The sequence below is a fragment of the Nomascus leucogenys genome, chromosome 13, assembly GCF_006542625.1.
Source record: "Nomascus leucogenys isolate Asia chromosome 13, Asia_NLE_v1, whole genome shotgun sequence".
NCBI classification, from domain to species: domain Eukaryota; kingdom Metazoa; phylum Chordata; class Mammalia; order Primates; family Hylobatidae; genus Nomascus; species Nomascus leucogenys.
In genome coordinates this window covers 96773425-96794111 of record NC_044393.1, presented here as the reverse complement: position 1 = coordinate 96794111, position 20687 = coordinate 96773425, and the positions used below count along the sequence as shown (strand labels likewise).

The 20687-nt window shown below is 42.7% G+C and overlaps 1 protein-coding gene across 2 annotated transcripts in view; it reads right to left on the bottom strand.

The window, feature by feature from the left end:
• The window catches only part of CNTNAP2 (contactin associated protein like 2), a 2305108-nt gene that overhangs the window by 287068 nt on the left and 1997353 nt on the right, over window positions 1–20687 (bottom strand). For both annotated transcript variants that reach the window (XM_030826021.1, XM_030826023.1), the window contains one exon: window positions 19845–20015. In XM_030826021.1, coding sequence (XP_030681881.1) covers window positions 19845–20015 — 171 coding nt within the window. The remainder of the gene's footprint in view (window positions 1–19844; window positions 20016–20687) is intronic.

Here is a 20687-nt window from a genome sequence, read left to right as displayed (position 1 = left end):
AAAGTATCCTAGGATAAGTGCTCCTTTAAAGTTGTAGAAGAGTTAGTAGACCCTTGAGTTCGTATGTTTCCATGTATGAAAAATGACAGAAATCACTTCACAGCATCCTTTATGGCTGTGTCAGCCAACTTCTACTTAAGCAAAGCATTCCTCTGGAAATGCATATTGTTAAACAATAATAACAATTTTTCACAGAGTACGCTTCCTTTGTTTTGGATAACAGCTGAAAATATAACTTTCTTGTATAGATTACATAAAAAAATTTTGCCTCCCTAAAGACTGCACATATGAAATACGTGAGAACCCTTTTAGGAATAGTTTGTACAATGTTCAAACAAGTACATTTACTTTTGTCATGATTTAGTGAACTAATGGAACATGATTTTTCTTTACAGTAGCTCCATCGAGAGAACAGTTGCAGGTGGGGTTAAGCTCGTCTCCAGCCTCCACCCCGGGATGGTTTGACATACTCTCAACAAAGTGAATGAATGGAAACAGCTTTGGGGATAGGGTCATCAGTTAGCAGTACTGTCCAGCTGTACTAGTCTATTTTGCATTACTATAAAGAAATACTTAAGGCTGGGTAATTTAAAAAGAAAGGAGGTTTATTTGACTCATGGCTCTGCGGGCTATATGAGAAGCATAGTGCTGGCATTGACTTCTAGAGAGGGCCTCAGAAGCTTATGCTCATGACGGAAGGTGAAGGAGCAGCAGCACATCACACGGCCAGAGGGGAAGCGAGCGAGGGGAGGAGGAGGTGCCAAGCTCTTTAAAACAACCAGATCTCACGTGAACTCATTACCATGGGAAGGGCACCAAGCCATTCATGAGGGATCCGCCCCCATGACCCAAATACTGTCCACTAGGTCCCACCTCCAATATCGGGAGTCACATTTCAACATGAAATTTGGAGGGACAAATATCCAAACCATATGACCTACTGAGCACATCCTCGCTTGGACTTCCCAATGTGGTTTCCTTGTTTGTTTCCTTCCTTCCTTCCTCCCTTCCTCCCTCCCTTCCCTCCCTTTGTCCCTCCGTTCCCTCTCCCTCCTCTCTGCTCCCCTCCCTCCCTCCCTTCCTTCCTTCCTTCCTTCCTTCCTTCCTTCCTTCCTTCCTTCCTTCCTTCCTCTCTTCCCAATGTGGTTTGTTTCCTTCCTTCCACTTTCCACTCCCCTCCCTCCCTCCCTCCCTCCCTCCCTCCCTCCCTTCCTTCCTTCCTTCCTCTCTTCCCAATGTGGTTTGTTTCCTTCCTTCCGCTTTCCACTCCCCTCCCTCCCTCCCTCCCTCCCTTCCTTCCTTCCTTCCTTCCTTCCTTCCTCCTTTCCTTTCCTTCCTCTCTTCCCAATGTGGTTTGTTTCCTTCCTTCCGCTTTCCAGCGTGGTTTCCTTGTTTCCTCCCTCCCTCCTTCTTTCCCCATCCCTCCCCTCCCCACCTCCCCTCCCCTCTCCTCTCCTCTCTTCTCTTCTTCTCACTCTGCCGCCCAGGCTGGAGTGCAGTGGCACTATCTCGGCTCACTGCAACCTCCGTCCCCTCGGTTCAAACTATTCTGAGTAGCTGGGATTACAGGCACCTGCCACCACGCCCAGCTATTTTTTGAATTTTTAGTGGAGACAGGGTTTCACCATGTTGACCAGGCTTTTCTGGAGCTCCTGACCTCAGGTGATCCACCTGCCTCGGCCTCTCAAAGTGCTGGGATTACAGGCAGGAGCCACTGCACCCGGCCTATCTTCCACTTTCATCATTTGAGCTGCCCTGCAGCTTGAGGCTGTGATATGTGAGTATGTGATAAAAAGCAATTGCATACTACATACTTAAAATAGATAGTATGCTATCATATGTTATGACTGGGAATGAGTAACAAGAAGACAGTGGATCAGAATGTGTGGAAATTTATCTTTTAAAAGTTAAGCCCAACAGCAAGGGACTGTGGGTTAAACGGAATGCTTGGCAGTTGAGGCGCTGTATTTCACAATCTTTCAAAATCTGTGCTCCCATTTGTTGACATAGTAATCTAATTATGCCCCATGTAGGAGGCTAATGGTAATATAACAAACCTCAGAAGATCCCAGATAAACATCCGACAAGCCAATAGGAAATTTCTATGCTTTATATTCTGTAGGTTATATTACCAAAACAATAGCTATTTTTGGGTTTTCTTTCTAAATATAAAATTATAATTTTTCAAACTACACATGCCCTCTTGGTGATTCTGATATGGTCCTTGCTCTCAGTTGAAAAAAATATATTGTTATGGAGTCTTAAGAAAAATGACATGAAAATGTGTTCCTAAAATATTATTACACAAAAAAGTAGGTTACAAAACAGTATGTACCATATGATCTCATTTTTGTAAAAAAAAGTGTATATAAATGCATAGAAAAATGTTTAGAAATATAGACACCAAAATGGTAATTTAAATATATTGGAATATGGGATTATAGCTGAATTTTCATTTTGTCCTTTTTGCTGCTCTGAATTTTTAAATCATTCAACAATAAACAATACTTGTATAATTTTAAAGTTACGATCTGATAATTTCCACTTTCTCTGGCAAAGATTGGTGACTTTATAAGCAACTCTATTCTGTTACTTTAACAACTATTTAATCAGAAAGATCACTTTATCAAAATATTATTTTATTTAATACAATTTTATTTAAATACAGACAATTAGAGGGCATTTAAAACTAGATTGAAATATTCCTCCTTATTTCTTCCCTGTTTTTAGAAACTTGAGAAGATTTTTTTTAAAAAGAGAGTGGTCAAACTTTACCATAAAATAATTTTGAACAAGATATAAGTTCTTTTTTCCTGTTAAAAATGACTAAAAACAAGGGCATGCTATTTTTCAAAGTAAAATCCTCACAGGTCTGAAGTGCCAGCATGTTCTGATGTTTAAACTAATGTATACAGGAACCGGAATGCAGGATGAGCATAATTCAGTCTTATAATTACACTCGACAGATATACACTGCTTCTATTATTCATTGGCTCTGGTTGCACTTACCCAGAAAGACTCTGTAGAATACTAAATATCAACCACTCTTCATAAAAAGTCATTTGGCATTCGCATCAGTTCTCATCAGAGGAATCAAACTCAGAGATGCAGAAAACCAAATTTGATCATTTTAACACCATCCGCAAAGGCAAGCAAAATGAGTAATTTCCGACAAGGCCTGAGGTCCAGTCAGCTTTCATTTGTCAAACTTAACAGATAGGCGGTGGGTCATTTCTCTAGAGAGAGGTATCTTTGAAGTGGTCCTTGGGCTTCAACTTTATTCCTTTCAATTGCTTCCATGTTGCATGGTCTTCCTCCCCCACCTGCATTTGCCTATGCTGTTTTCTCTCCAGAAAAATGCCCTTATCTCATTTTTGCCTGTCATCCTTCAATGCAAGTCAAATGCTACATCTCCTGGAAACTTACCTTGGTGTCTTTAGATTAAAGTTTACTCCTTTTTGGTGTCATAGTACCTGTGAGAGAGACCACTAACTGTTCATGGAAGGTTTCTTTCCCCTTTTTCATCATCGCCCCTGCAAAGCTGCTACCCAGCCAGTAGCTGCCTTCCTGGTCCCTGTACATCCAGGTGGAGACATGTGACTAGCTCTTACCAAAGGGAGGAGGGCAAGGAACGTGTTCACTCTGGTTCAGTGTGGTCAAGAAGAGAGAATGCTTCTCCATCCTCCCTTTCTCTCTTTGCCAACTAGACTTCCCGGGCTCTAGAAGATGGTGGAACCACAGAGAAAAGGAGTCTGAACCTCTAAATCACTGTGTGGAAGGTCTTCATGGACCAGAGCATAGTATGCATATTATTATTATTATTCCTTTATTTGAGACAGATTCTCATTCTGTCGCCCAGGCTGGAGTGCAGTGGCATGATCTCAGCTCACTGCAACCTCCACCTCCCAGGTTCAAATGATTCTTCTGCCTCAGCCTCCTGAGTAGGTAGGATTACAGGCACCCGCCACCATGCCCAGCTAATTTTTATATTTTAAGTAGAGGCAGGGTTTCACCATGTTGGCCAGGCTGGTCTCGATCTCCTGGCCTCAGGCGATCTGCCTGCCTCAGCCTTCCAGAGTGCTGGACTACAGGTATGAGCCACTGTGACCAAGCATAGCATGCATATTAGACTGTCATGTGGCTGCAGAAACCTGGGGTTTTATTGGGTATAGCAGCTTATCTTATTTTTAAAGAAGATTATATGATGTTCCTAACTCTCTTAGGACCTTATCACATTTTTTTCATTTATTTGTATGATTGAAAAAATGGACGAGAGGATGTTCATCAGGGATGAAGGGATAATTGTGGTGTAATGGTTTTACTCTATTTTCAATACCCAACTGTGTCAGAACATTGTAATATTAAAAAATATATAGGCCATAATATTATATTTGAATGAATTAGGGGGATTCTCTAATTCATAGAAGTTTTAGAGTGGAGAGAAGTGGCTGGAAGCCACTTGGGAGCCCTTTAAACAAATGCTCCTGTGAATGTTGGAGATGTTCCCTTTACTAACCCACCGAAATGAGGTTCCCAACAAGAGGAGAGGCAGGACCATGATTTGACTATCAAAAAGGCAAATAAAAACTTTCCCTATGGAGAAGTTTGTCATGCTCAAGCTCGATCTTCAGAAATACAAGAAACAATTCTTTCTGTTCTTCAACATTTCTATTCTACATCTCATGGCCTCCAGAAGCCAGGACCCAGATCTCCGCCTGTCCTGTGTAGCTTGAATCAACACTCAACTACAGCAACAGCAGAGCTCTTTATGGTTAGCTATGGAATGTGAGTGCTATATACAATGCGGTGTGTACATTAAAATACATTTCAGGTTCTGAACAACTAGATCAGAAACTTCTAGAACACAAGCCCCTTGTAAATTGAGAAGTACCTAAACTAAAAAAAAAAAGAAAAAAAATTAAAGGTAAAACAGCAATACAAAAGAAATAGAAATGTCTTTTTTAAGAGGACACATTTTTACTGTGACCCCACTCCTGTATAAGATTTCATGTAAGTCTTTACGTTTCCCCATTTCTCCTCAAGGTTCCTACTTGATTGCTATTAAAAATTGTCTTGTAATTTCAGCACAATGCATCTTGAGAAAGATAACTCCCTGAAAATTTTCTTTTATAACAAACTTTCTATTGCTCGTTGCTTTAAAACATGTTTTAAAATTTTTATAGATTGAGGGGATACGAGTACAAATTAACAAACTTTGTATAAATTTTCCAGTTGACATCCAAATGGCCAGTGTTTTCTTACATGGTTTAGATTTCAGTGTTTGATAGCTTATAGAAACCTAGCACTTGTTTTACTTATAGTTGTCTTTGGCCTTTTGAGACAGACTTTGGTTGCGAGCTTTTTCAAGTAATCTATCCCAGTCCCTCACTATATTTAAATGAAGCTCTACTCCCTGATTTATTGTATCTACTTTTGTTTTTTTAAAGCCAGCTTTGAATTAATTGGTCCCAAGTGTCATCCTTAGTTGAATCAATTCTCCAGCATTAGCAACACACACTGACTGTTAACTCTTTTCTTGAAGCATTTGTTTTTATAAAAATATCAAGCCTATGGAGATACTGTTAGCTCCTAGAATGGCAGATGGAAAGTCTCTAACCTTATTATAATTTAAACTTTTCATATATATTTCTGCTTTTCTCATAAATCCATGTGTTCATTATCCAGCAATAATAGCATAGTCTTTCTTCCATCTGTCTCGGAATGTATGAATTCAAGCTTCTTTGATTTCTTCTCTTAGAGGGTCTGTTGTCTTACAGATGGTCATAGGCAGGCCAATTCTAGTTGTTGGTCTTTTTGACACTTTAATAGGCCATCTTTTAGAAGGGAAAGGTTTCATGAACTACCACATACAGGAAATAATATGGAAAGTGTTGGCAGGGAGTGGTGGCTTATGCCTGTAATCCCAGCACTTTGGTAGGTCAAAGTGGGCAGATCATGAGGTCAGGAGTTTGAGACCATCCTGGCCAACACAGTGAAAACCTGTCTCTACTAAAAATACAAAAATTAGCCAGGCGTGGTGGCATGAGCCTGTAGTCCCAGCTACTCGGGAGGCCGAGGCAGAAGAATTGCTTGAACATGAGAGGCGGAGGTTGTGGTGAGCTGAGATTGCACCCCTGCACTCTGGCCTGGGCAACAGAGAGAGATTCTCTCGAAAAAAAAAAAAGAAAGAAAAGAAAAGAAAAGAAAAAAAAGAAAACGTTAGAATTCAAGAGAGTGAGATAGAAGAAAAACTGTATCAAAAAATTTTAATGAAACTTCAGTATGTCTTTGGAGTAATGATAAACTACTCCATTCAGACAAATGCTATGTGAAGATGTTGACTAATGAGGATGCCTGCTACTTTCCAGGCAATGCACCTAATGAATTGTCTTGTAAAAATTTTGGTATTTTGGGGGAAATGAAGACTTCTGTCTTATTTTTTATATTATAAATCAAGATGCAAAAATGATAAACAAATATTTTGTGTCGGCAGGATTTCAATGAAGGGGAAGCAATTCCAGAACAGGCAGACACATAGTCAGTCTTAGGAAACTGTAGTGGTGTCCAGTGAATATCAGTAGCTGGACATAGCTGAAGCTCTGGCACATGGTGCTGGTGGGTGAGGGGCAAAGCTTGTCATAGAGTGGGGGAAAAAACTTAAAAATTAAGTTAAGCTGTAAATCACTTACCAAGCTTGGGATTGTACTTTGTCTTATAAGGCACAGGGGAAATCATGGTGGTCTGTAAAGAAAGGAGTAACTGGACCAGAACTGTAGAAATTTGGCCTCACTGGGGAGGGTGGTTATCAGGATAGAGGGACTGGAGTGAGGGAGTCAAATTATGAGCCTGTCTGAATCCAGAATCCAGGGATTTCAACTAGCAAAGCCATCCTGGGAGGTAGAGACGTTTGGGATGATTTCATTATCTTCACATCTATGTTCCAGCTGCCTTTTATGACTAGTTGGAATTGATGCCTTCTGTGGCATTGTTCTGGTATGATGGCTTACAGGAAGAATAGCATTTCTTTATATTAAAACTGCAGTGTTCTATCAAGATAAAACAGTCTTTCCCCTATGGAGAGGTTAGTAAAACTTTAAATAGGACATTGAGTTTTCTAATTTGAATAATGAGTAAGATGGCCATGACATTAACTAAGTGGGAGCACAGAAGGGGGCTTTTGGGTGAAAATGATGGATTTCAGTTTTGATATGTTGAGCTTGAGGTATCATGCGCCATTCTGGTGGCTCCTTAGTTAGCATTTACAATTAGGTGGCAATAATGTTAGGAGATCTCCTGACTACATTTGGTGAAAGCATATATGCTGACTGGAATTATTGGAAGCAGATGTGTTTTATTGTGGCACATCCCTCCCTCCATCATCCTTAGGAGAACTGAGAACCCTGGCATGAAAAGTTAAGGTGCTGCTTGGCTGTGAGTTCACTTGGGTTGGGAGGTGGTAAGCCACGCTGGAAGCTGATGGTCTCCAGCAGGTTTGCCGAATTGTTAACGGTAGACGAGACCGTAAATACCATCTCGTTCAACCTTCTTGTTTACAAGTGGATGTGATAAAGTCTGGAGAGGTTCAAGGACTGGTCTATGGTCAGTCAGCTTAGAATCCTGGTCTCTCTCAGTCTAGTTGAAAAATTGAGTGTTTTATTAACTTTTTTGTCATTCAAGATTTTCTCAGAGCAGAGTTTTTCTCTTTTTCTACTTTTCTATTCAACCGTAATTTATACACAGTAAAATGTGCATATCTTAATGCACAGCTGGATACATTTTAGCATATGCAATCATTCCTTGCATTAAGATAAAGAATATTTCTACCATCCAGAAAGTTCCTTTGCACACCCTCCTAGTCAACATCAGCTATCCCCAGGAATAGTTACTCTTCTGGCTTCTCTGCAGTAATCTATGTGGATTACTTCGGTTTATTTTCGAGCACCGCATGAAAGAAATCAGGACATACTGTCATGCTGTCATGTATGTACAATGTAATGTCTTTGAGGAAATCCTGCCTCTGATGTTTACTTTCTTTTTATTGTCCTAAAATGCCCTTGACTATGTAATTAAGCTGGAGTTTAATAGGGAGAGTCTAAGGACACCAGATCTCTAGTGAGGTCTTGGGGAGCCTATGTCCCAGACTTCAGCTGGTTTCCAAAGTAGAAGTTGAGTCCCAGCCGAGGGACAAGCTATCTCTTTGGGTGTGACTGGAAGTAGCCTGCCCTTGGTTACTTGGAATCCAGGATCTGGGCCCAAGGCAAAGGAATGCTTTTTTTTTTTTTTTTGAGACAGAGTCTTGCTCAATCGCCCATGCTGGAGTGCAGTGGTGTGATCTCGGCTCACTGCAAGCTCCGCCTCCCGGGTTCACGCCATTCTCCTGCCTCAGCCTCTCTGAGTAGCTGGGACTACAGGTGCCCACCACATCGCCCAGCTAAGTTTTTGTATTTTTAGTAGAGACGGGGTTTCACCATGTTAGCCAGAATGGTCTCTATCTCCTGACCTCGTGATCCTCCTGCCTCGTCCTCCCAAAGTGCTGGGATTACAGGCGTGAGCCACTGCGCCCGGCCAAGGCAAAGCAGTTCTTACCAAGAAGGCAGTTGTAACTTCAAAAGGAAGAATCCTTCCTGGTACCAGGAAGTGCCAACAGAGCGCGCTCACCATCTCCACGATGGGGAGGAAAGGCGATGTGGAGAAACTGGGGTTATGTGGCACCCATAGGAGCTGCCATGTGAGAGGGCTGGTCAGGAGGCCTGGGTGGTCTTCCAAAGCCACCTCTGAAGTGTGGTGGGAAAGAGGCAGAACCCTAGAATATGTAGAGAGATGTCACTCTGTCTGGCCAGCTTAGGAGGAATTCCCAATCTTCTCTGGAAATTTCCAGATCAGGACATGAGTGGACCAGTAAACTCTAACCTGAAATATTTTTATATCTAGAAGACATTCTATTCTAAAATCCATCCTCATAACTCTAGGATACCTCTACTGTATGTTCAAATAACTGTCCCTTCAGTGTAATTGGCAAAGAAATCTGGATAAATTTAATCCAAATTGATTTACCAATTATTTATATATCTTTTAGTATTTATTAAGAACAGAAAGCTATTATATGAAAAGCTTTAATATAGCACAAATTTCATCTTTAGTTTACATTTCCAAACTTCTTTTTGGTCTATAATTCAAATCAAAGGTTTAAATCGAGAAATTAGAGAATTTCTTTTAAATCACAAGTGTTGTTATTAAATATTCAGGTCTTCAAATTTTATTTTTGGGGAGAGAATAGTTTTTTTTCTTATGTAGAGTAACGACCAAGTCAGAGTCATTTTTCAGATTCCAAATGTTGAATATAAATTGAAACCATAATTAGACTTGCAAAGTAGTAGAAACACTAAAATTCTTCCTAAATCCATGTTGATAACCCAAGTTGGCTTGGATAATTAAAAAGAAAAATCCAGAAGCCCAGCATGGTGGCTGATGATTGTAATCCCAGCATTTTGGGAGGCTGAGGCGGGTGGATCACTTGAGTCCAGGGTTCGAGACCAGCCTGGGCAATATGGCGAAACCCCGTCTCCACAAAAAATACAAAAATTAACCTAGTGTGGCAGCGTGCACCTGTGGTACCAGCTACTGGGGAGGCTGAGGTGGGAGGATCACTTAAGTCTAGAAGGTGGAGGTTGCAGTGAGTCAAGATTGCACCACTGCACCCCACTCCAGCCTGGGCAACAGCAAGACCCTACCTCTAAATAAATAAATATAATATATGTATGAAAAATCCAGGTGCTAACACCTGATTTGTACTAATAAAAAACACAATATTTTTTAAAACATCCTAAATAACACCCCAACAGCACAACAGCCAAGTTAAGTGGAATTAGACATTCTTCACATCTACAAGAGTGAAACTGTTTAAAAATAAAAAGTTGTTCCAATTTTGAAATATTGGAAGATAAATTGCCATTAGTTGACTTCTTCTGACTCATCAGTTTCTGTAAACTGCAGAATATTTTCTTCTGACTTTCTTGAGCATGTATATTGCAGAAGGCTGCATCTTGAAAATGAAAGTTTTTCCTCATATTATTTCCTAAGATTAGCAGGACATTAGGCCGCTGCCTCCACATTTTTGTGGAGATATGTCTGCTAAATGCAAGTATTCCCTCCAAGTTATCCTGATACCTGAAAAAGCTCCAACTTGAGCAACATGGAAGCTTATGTGAAAGTATTACAACAGTTTCTGGTTGCTTTTCCTGAATGTTACCTACTCAGTGACCTTTTCCTTCAAAATTTCCCTCCAAAAATCCCCTTTGCACATGTCCTCTAAAATCTTATTTATTTATTTATTTATTTATTTATTTATTTATTTATTTTGAAATAGGGTCTCGCTCTGTCGCCTGGGCTGGAGTGCAGTGGTACAATCTCGGCCTCCTGGATTCAAGTGATTCTTGTGCCTCAGCCTCCCGAGTAGCTGGGATTACAGGGGTGTGCCACCACACCCGGCTAATTTTTGTATTTTTAGTGGAAATGGGGTTTCGCCGTGTTGGCCATGCTGGTCTCGAACTCCTGAGCTCAAGCAATCTGCCCACCTTGGCCTCCCAAAGTGCTGGGATTATAGGCATGAGCCACCATGCCCAGCCTAAAATCTCTTTTGAATTGTTAAACAAAAATAAAGACTCTATGGTCACTATTTGTTATATTATTAAACACTTTCAAACACTTCCTTCCTCTGATTGCAGTCCACCCTAAGGGGACCCTAACTTACAACCCTTAGAATTGTAACCCCTTTTCCGAGTGGCCCATATCTTGGGGCCAGGCGAACAGTTGGCCTATTCTTCCCTTCTCCATACTTCTTCCACACTATGGCTCCAGAGTCTTCAAACGGCTTCGCGTCCACCTATGACTCATCCTTTCCCCATTCATATTGTGGTCATTGTTTGAACCCCAGTACAGTGAAGTTTGGGTCATGGATTCTCTGTCCATTTCACCTCTTGTCTTCACCATTGATGACCTCAACAGTGACATAGGTGACCAACCAACACCACTCTGGCCTCCCAGTGCCCTGACTTTCTCTGCAGCCTTTTGATACAACCTACAAAATTCCATTTCAATTTTCATTCTTCTTATTGCCCAAACTGCTTTCCTGTGAAATCGTGAGTTCCAAAATTTCACCAACCGTGACCCGTCCTTCCACCTTTCCACATATTATTCCTTGTCTATATTTGGATCACCAGCACCTCAGTCGTGGTGATCTTCTCCGCCTAGATTTTCTGGGGCTCTCCATTAAGACTAGCACCTCATTCATTCATTTCATTCATTCAACAAATGCTTATTCAGTTCCTACCACGTGCTAGGCACTGTGGTGGCCCTGGAGATAAAATGGTAACTAATGTTCCGTAACCCTCGCAGCATGGGTGTATGATGGAGCCACACCTTTTTGATGTGTTCATGACATCTATGATGCTGTGCTTTTTTCCTTTGGCATTCTAAGGGTGAAACTTCCTTTTCCATTTGTTTTGTGGCTCTTTTAAAATGTTAGCATCTTCAAGGAAACTTTTCTCCTTTTTTAGTCAGAAGTAAATGTTGCCTCATCTAAGTAACCACAGCATACTTCTCGTACCTCTAATATTATCCTATCCAAAATATTGTTTTATAGGCTGGCTGTAGGTGTTGGCTTACACCTATAATCCCAGTTCTTTGGGAGGTGGAGGCAGGCAGATCACTTGAGGTCAGGAGTTCGAGACCAGCCTGGCCAACATGATGAAACTCTGTCTCTACTAAAAATATAAAAAATTAGCCAGGCGTAGTGGCACACATCTGTGATCCCAGCTACTTGGGAGGCTGAGGCAGGAAAATCACTTGAACACGGGAGGCAGAGGTTGCAGTGAGCCAAGATTGTGCCACTTCACTCTAGCCCAGCTGGCAGAGTGAGTGAGAATCTGTCCAAATAAAAAACTATATATATATATATACACACACATAGTTTTATAATAACAGAGATTACTAGTCTCAAATAAAGAAAATGTGGTACATATACACCATGGAATACTACACAGCCATAAATAAGAATAAGATAATGTCCTTTGCAGCAACATAGATGAAGCTGGGGGTCATTATCCTAAGTGAACTAACACAGGAACAGAAAACCAAATATTGCATATTCTCACCTATAAGTGGAAGCTAAACATTGAGTAAGCACGGATCCGAGTACTGAGGGTGCAGGGCGGGAGGAAGGAGAGGATGGAAAAACTACCTATCAGGTACTATGCTTATTACTTGGGTGACAAAATAATCTGTACATCAAACCCCTGTGACATGTAATTTACCAATATAACAAACCTGCACATGTACCCCTGAATCTAAAAGAGAGACAGAGAGAGAAAGAGAGAGAGAGAGAGAGAGAGAGAGAGATTAAGATTACTAGTCTTTCCCACTAGATGGTGTGTGCCTCTGGGATGGGGCCATGTCTTCTTCTTATGTTCATTTTAGGTACACACATAGCAGGTACTCAATAAATACTAGATGAATATTTAGATGACCATATGTTTAGAATCAGATCTGAGACTTGTCCCCAAATCTTCACTGCCTGTGTCATACTTCACACTCTAACAATACAAAATGCTTGCAGTTTCCCAAACGCCCATCACACTCCCATTCCTGTGTTTTTGTTCACATTGCCTCTTCCTCCTAGAATTCTTTTCCCCATTCCTTTAACTTTTTTGCCTGATTTTTATGACCCAATTGAAGCATTCCCTCATCTTCCCCTTCATTCCCAGGAGAGGTCACATACCTCTCCACCGAATGTTCATAATACTTTGCGCCTATCACTGTAATTTACTTATTTTAATGATTAAAAGCACCATATCTGGATTCGGCAGTGTCAACTATATGCTCCCATTTCCTTAGCTGTAAAATGTGTATAAAACTTGCTGTGTAACCTAAAAAAGTTAATAACCTACAAAAGCTTTAGAACAGGGCCTGGCACTTGGAAAGCTCTCAGTGAAATTATGTATCCACACTGTCACGAACGTGTTTGTCTCCTTCACTGGGAGGTGGGTGCTGGGTTCTCCTGTTTGCACCTCAGGGTCTCCAGCACCTCCCAGCACCAGCAGTAGGGCAGGTGCTCAGTAGGTGGTGGCCCGAGGTTGGGACCCTGGTTATGACGGCCCTCTCAGTCAGAAAAAGGATCCAGAGCAGTCAAGCTAATCCCTTAGGGGTAACTGAAAAAACACATGGACAGATCCATGGTTGTTAGTGATGAATAAGAGTTTAGAGTCTGGGTTTTCTGATATCTGCTCCATAATTTTTTTTTAGCAGTATCTCTTTGCCATCTCAAAAATACTAACAAACAAACCAATACGCAACAACAACAACAAAAAATTCTGATTTTGAAAGGCACTTCCTAGTGGGTGGTTTCTGCTGTTCTCTTTACTTCCACCTCTTCCCCTCACCCCTGTGAGGTGCTGTGATGCTGGGTGTACCTCACACCCACAACCATGGGGACCTTGCTCCTTCAGCCAGTCCCTTTATCTCCTGTATCTCCAATCCCCTTTCTCTACCATATTTTTCTCCTTCATCTGTATGAATGCTCAAGTCTCTACCATCCTCAAACAAGAATAAACAAAACCACCCTCCCTTGATCTCCAAGTCTACTTCCACTCACCCTAGTGATACCTGACTTTTTGACAGTGACCTGTACATGTTAAATCTGATGGTCACTTTATGTCCTTGTTTTAGTGACCTCTCAGCAATATCTAACACTCTTTTTTTTCTTCTTGAAATGTCTTTTTCATTTGGTTTCTGGGTACCACTGTCTTCCTACTTCTCTGTTAGTTTTCTACAAACTAGTTTTCTTCCTTCTATTCCTTGAATGTGGTTTTCTTTCTCTTTCTTTTCTTTCTTTCTTTCCTTTTTCTTTCTTCCTTTTCTCTCTTTCTTTTCTTTTCTTCTTTTCTTTTTCTGTCTATCTTTTCTCTCTCTCTTTCTTTCCCCTCCCTCCCTTCCTTCCTCCCTCCCTCCCTCCCTTCCGTGGGGTCTCACTCTGTCACTCAGGCTATGGGGTGCAGTTGTGTAATTGTAGCTCACTGCTACCTCAAATTCTTGGACTCAAGGGATCCCCCTGCCTCAGCCTCTGGGCAGGAGGCTAAGGGACTACAGGTGCAGGCAACCATGCCTGGCTAATGTTTTATTTTTATTTTTGTAGAGATAGGATTTCATCATGTTGCCCGGGCTGGTCTTGAACTTTTGGGCTCAAGTGATCCTCCCCCTTCAGCCTCCCAAAGTGCTGGGATGACAGGTGTGAGCCACTGCGCCCAGCTGGTTGTCTTTCTTGCACATCTTGCTTCATCTCTCTATACATTTGTTTTTGGCAATCTCATCCATGCTGAGGGTACTGAATGCTTATTTCCTGATCCTCTAAGTGATGATGACTCCCAAACTGAGTTTCTGAGACCTCTCTGTTGGGTTCTGGACTTGTCCATTCAGCATCCTCTAGATGTGTCCACTTGATTAGATCCTCCTACAGCCCACAGAGACTCAGTCTCAAAATATCCAGAATGCAGTTTGTATTTTGCTCTTGAATGTCAAACTCCTTCATGAAAGGTGCCCCACTCACACAACATCAAAACCAGAAACATCGGTTTCATTCTAGGATCTTCCCGTCCACTTAACCCTGACAAGTATTTGTTAAATGTCTGTGGAATCTATCTGTTAAGGATCTTTCGGCCAGGCGCGGTGGCTCACGCTTGTAATCCCAGCATTTTGGGAGGCCGAGGCGGGCGGATCGCGAGGTCAGGAGATCGAGACCACGGTGAAACCCCGTCTCTACTAAAAATACAAAAAATTAGCCGGGCGTGGTGGCGGGCGCCTGTAGTCCCAGCTACTCGGAGAGGCTGAGGCAGGAGAACGGCGTGAACCCGGGAGGCGGAGCTTGCAGTGAGCCGAGATCGCGCCACTGCACTCCAGCCTGGGTGACAGAGCGAGACTCCGTCTCAAAAAAAAAAAAAAGGATCTTTCTTTTTTCTTTTTTTTTTGAGACGTAGTCTCGCTCTGTCACCCAGGCTGGAGTGCAGTGGCGCGATCTCGGCTCATTGAAGGATCTTTCATATCTACAGTGCTTCATCACTGTCTTCCTCTCTTTCTGTGCATTCTGCCTCTGTCTTAACAGAGGCTCCCATGGCCGCTTGTCTGGCTTCCAGTCTTTTCTCTGGTGAATGCAAACCTGATCAAGTTATGCCCTGGCTCTCCATAGCCTTCAGGGTCAGGTTGAGCCAGATGCTCTCCCTGGCAGGGTGCATTGCATGCTCATCCCTGCCCTGCCTTGCTATTTTTTTTTTTTTTTTTTTGAGACGGAGTCTTGCTCTGTCGCCCAGGCTGGAGTGCAGTGGCGCAATCTCGGCTCACTGCAACCTCCGACTCCCGGGTTCACGCCATTCTCCTGCCTCAGCCTCTCCGAGTAGCTGGGACTACAGGCGCCCGCCACCACGCCCGGCTAATTTTTTTTTGTATTTTTTAGTAGAGACGGGGTTTCATCGTGGTCTCGATCTCCTGACCTCGTGATCCGCCCGCCTCGGCCTCCCAAAGTGCTGGGATTACAAGCGTGAGCCACCGCACCCGGCCCCCGCCTTGCTATTGCTGGCCCCTGCCCCTCCCCACTGCACCTGTCCCCTCCTGGGTCCTTCGGTTCAGTCCCTGACACCTTCGTTCATTTGATGTCATCCTGAAACTTCCTTTTTTCCCTGGCTCCTGTTCTTCCGCCACTTCTTCACCTTACTGGCTTCTACTTATCCATCAAAATTTAATTAAAGCATTCCATCCCTGGGAGGTGCTCCTTGTCACGCCAGTCAGGTTTAAATATTCCCCTCAGTGCTCCCGGCCTCTTTCTTGATATCTGTTCTGATATCTGTGAGGCAGTGTGCTTTAAGGTTAGCAGCAATGACTTTGGGACAGACACAAAATGTTTGGGGTCAAACACCAGCTCTGCCACTTCCTGGCTGTATGACCTTGGCCAGGCAACTTGCTCACCCTGTGCCTCAGTTTCCTCGTTTGTAAAATGGAGATGTGAATGGTAGTATGCACTTCACAGGGGGGTTAGGAGTGTGAGATGATTCACATAAAATGCCTGGAACGAGGCCTGAAAGTCTGAATGAAGCTGAGCTATTTTTGTTATTATCATAACTCCTGAGTTACTTGCCTGCTTTCTAAAACAAACAAAGATCTTGAAGGGAAAGAGATCACACTTGATTTGACTAAATTCCCTCAGCACTAGCACTGTACCTGGGACATAGTAGATACTCAGTAAATACTCATTGAATGAATGAATATATATGAATAGTAAATACACGAAGTATGGGGTTAAAATGTTACCATTAAAGCATGTTAATGAGTGAGACTGCCCTAATTTTATCTCTGTGTTTTTCTACTTGTGCATAAGATGTTGATGGTATCTCATTAACTTATTGTACACTGACTCACTGTTTTCTGAGTCAAGAATCTTCCACTCTTGACAGAAGGGCACAATGTAATTAATTAACAGAACTGTCATTCTGGAAAGCAATACGTAGTCATGAACTGTGACCAAATTCCTTTGAGACACGCTTAGAGAGACAAAATGTGAATTCCTATCAGAAAGAGATCAGAAGGCCTAACAATCTAAAAGGGAAAAACATAGAGACAGTTCTAAAGAGTTTAACTTCAGAATCAATGTTTCCCGAGGCCCCTCTGGTAGCCCGCCACTGTTGTGAAAACAATTAGGTTTGCAGAGTGATTCCTCACACAGGGAAGCGGGCCTGAGAGAATTCTCTACCCAATGTCTCAGGAATCCTGACGGCAAAGTGTTTGACTGAAAAAGTGTGATCAGCGGCCGGGTGCAGTGGCTCACGCCTGTAATACCAGGGCTTTGGGAGGCTGAGGCGGGTAGATCACGAGGTCAGGAGTTTAAGACCAGCCCGGCCAAGATGGTGAAAGCCCGTCTCTACTAAAAATACAAAAGTTAGCCAGGCGCGGTGGTGGGCGCCTGTAATCCCAGCTACTCAGGAGGCTGAGGCAGGAGAATCGCTTGAACCCGGGGGGTGGAGGTTGCAGTGAGCCAGGATGACACCACTGCACTCCAGCTTGGGAAACAAAGTGAGACTCTGTCTCAAAAAAAAAAAAAAGAAAAGAAAAAATGTGATTGATGAGACAGTGACAGCAACAAGCCTCCATCATGGCCATTTTTTTCTCCATGTTCTTTATGAAAGCACCACTTTTTGTTTGCTTTGTAGTTTTTCTTAAATACAGAAGTCTGCCTCCCTCTCCATGAGGCTCCTTTGAACCCTGATGGAGATGACATATAATGATGGGCATCTAATATGTGACATTTTGGGGATCGTGAAAAGGTTTTTCCACCCTCTCTGGTTATTAGTACATACAGGGGGCTCTGAGGAAAGATCAGAGGCTCGAACCTGTGTCTTGAATGTTTCACATGTTTTTGCCCAGAGTAAAGGATACAGTGAAAGTAAAGGTACTTGACAAAAGCAGTCTGTAATTCAACCTGGGCCACATGGTTTTCATACTGCGGAAAGACCTGGAAAACTCTGAAGACAGCTCTAAAGATTTTTTATAATTAGAAATTAGTGGCCAGGTGCAGTGGCTCGTGCCTGTAATCCCAGCACTTTGGGAGGTCAAGGCAGGCACATTGCCTGAGCCCAGGGGTTTGAGACCAGCCTGGCTGATGTGGCGAGACCCCACAATGACAAAACCCACAAAAATTAGCCAGGTGTGGTGCCACACACCTGTAGTCCCAGCTACTTGGGAGACTGAGGTGGGAGGATCACCTGAGCCTGGGAATTCGAGGCTGCAGTGAACCATGTTTTCACCATTGCACTCTAGCCTGGGTGACAGAGTGAGACCCTGTCTCAAAAAAAAGAAAAAAGAAGAAGAAATTAGAGAAATTCTTTGGCGCTGAGGGCTGAGTAGAAACACCTGCTCTCCCTCTATCTGGTTTGTGTTGCTTCCCACCCAGGCATGGCTTTACAAAACATGAGGACATAAAATAAAGATGGGGGAATCCAAGCACTTTTATAGAAACTTACAGAACCACTCAAATATAGAACTGGCAATTTTCTTTTGTGGCCATAAAATCTTTCTAAAATTTGATCCAACTTATGTAGAAGTCAGAAAATAGTTTGATTCAGTTAGTTAATTTTAACTGAGGGAAGCAAGAATCCCCTTTAAATTATTCTTATCCATAATTCAGTAAAGGGGGGATTTTAATTAATTAGTTAATTTTAATTCTAGGACCAGGATAGCCTTAGTCTCCCTTTCAATCAGACCTGGCTCAAATCAGATCTGCCATGGGCATCCTTGGAAGATGATAATTACAATAACTACTAGACACCGAAATAAATGCTTTATGAGTATCTAAATTCTATTCTCATCACAACCCCACAAATTAACATTTCCTTTTGATAAATCAGAAAATTAGGATTCAAAGAGATTGAGCAATTTACCTGATGGTGTGGAATTGAACCTAAGAAGCTACTGTGAATCCAATAGCATTTCAGCAGAAATGGGAAATGGATTTGGGATCATTCTTAGACCAGACCCAGGAACATAAGCACTCAGTTAAGGGGGACAGACTTGGGGAAGGGAGGCTTTTTTTTTTTGAGATGGAGTCTCGTTCTGTTGCCCAGGCTTGAGTGCAGTGGCATGATCTAGGCTCACTGCAAGCTCCACCTCCCGGGTTTACTTATGCCATTCTCCTGCCTCAGCCTCCCAAGTAGCTGGGACTACAGGCTCCTGCCACCACACCTGGCTAATTTATTTATTTTTTTGTATTTTTAGTAGAGATGGGGTTTCACTGTGTTAGCCAGGATTGTCTCGATCTCCTGACCTTGTGATCCACCCAAATCAGCCTCCCAAAGTGCTGGGATTACAGGCGTGAGCCACCGTGCCTGGCTGGAAGGGAGACTTTTTGATATGCTTGAGTATAAGGCTGAGGTTTTGTAACGGGACAGGGGACATAGCCTGGCCTCGTCCTTGTGGTTGATCTCCCCAACTCTCACAGCCAATGGAGTTCAACATTTGCAAATAATCAACTGGCCTAGAAGTCAGGGGATTGTAACTTCCTAAAGCTGAATTGGGGCCCTGATGTTTAAAGGATCCAGGTAGGGCAAGCATTGCGCTTCTCAAGTCTTGTGCAGCAAACCCCCACCTTCCACCGACGGAGCTCCCCAAGCCTAAACGCCCCCTTAGGGTGTTTGCTCCAAGGCCAGCTGAGCTGAGCTAAGCAGCATCCTCTCTTGCTCTGCCTCTTGTTGTCTCTGTATCTTTGGCTAAGTACCTGACATCCAGAACTCACTTGCAGAGGGTGGGCAGGTGTGGGTCCTCTGTAGGAAACCTGCAGACTCTGTGTCATGGAATCGACCAGTCCTGTGGTCTCCGTGGCCTCCTGAACTCACACGGATGTCACTAGTTATCATTCCTGTCTTCCTTGACATGATTTTCCTCACTTCATGCTCCTCAGGTCAATGCACACACCCCTCACCTATCTTTGACCCTGTCTCTTTGGAAAACAGCCACACAAGACATGAAGCTGTAGATAAACATTCCTCTCCCACATTCTCAGGGCAGTGTGTTCTCTCTCGCCTTCTTGACTGACTGCTTGAGAGTCTGGATGTGCCTGCTTCCCTGAGAGCATCACAAGGACAGGGACTGAGGTTGGAGCCCAAACTCAGGCTTGTGTGTCCACCTCTAGTCCTGCTCCTGGAACAAAGGAAACCTTCCATGTTTGAATCAAAAGGACTTCCACAATCAGGACCCGGACCACCCTGAGGTGACGAAAGTGGCTCCCCGTGAGTTGACAAGCAACTTATACTCACACTTCAGCTCCAGCTTGATGAAATCTTCCTTTCCCATATTTTCAAGAAACACTCCCCAGGGCGTTAATGTTTTGAAGTAGAAGGAAATGTCAGCGCTAGTTTCCCCTTGGAAAGTAGAGAAGTGCAGGTAGGAGGATGGGTTTGGGAAAGAGGCGGCATTCCAATAATTCCCTGTGGGAAGAAGACAAAAACATCAGGTTAACTCACACCCTGATCAGCCTAGTCATGTAACAGATACCCATTTCTTGAGTTTAATAAGTACCATTAGCAATAGTTGTTATTTTCTCTCATCCTGTTGAACAACATGGGACCAAATCCCCACAAATAGATTTTTGACTTTCCAAAAGTTATATGTGTGTTTATATAATATTCATTTACGTATAAAGATATTTAAAATATTAATATAATCTATATAAAATTAAATATTAATATAGAATTTCTATAAATTGTACAATAAAATATTTTATAATATTTATGATAAACAATACTTTATAATTATATAACAATAAAGATTGATACAGTTGAGGTCCTACCAAGGAGCCCTATGGGACTCTAAGAAGTAAATGCCAATAGATGTAACAATTGGGAGAAGCCCCTGGGGTTACTGTGTGGGTGGGTGGGGGCTGTTTTGAACTCCTGCATAGGTACTGGTGGCTTCAGTCTGGGGCAAGCAGCATCTGAGATAGACCTCAGGATGACAAAATAAGAATAAAGTTTTTGGTATTTTGCTCTTGCTTTTCATCCACCTCTGCCTTGGAAGGGCCAGTGCCCAATCCTGCATTAACAGCCACCCAGACACCTGGTGCAGCTGCCTCAGGAATACAACTGACGGAGCCCGGAGGA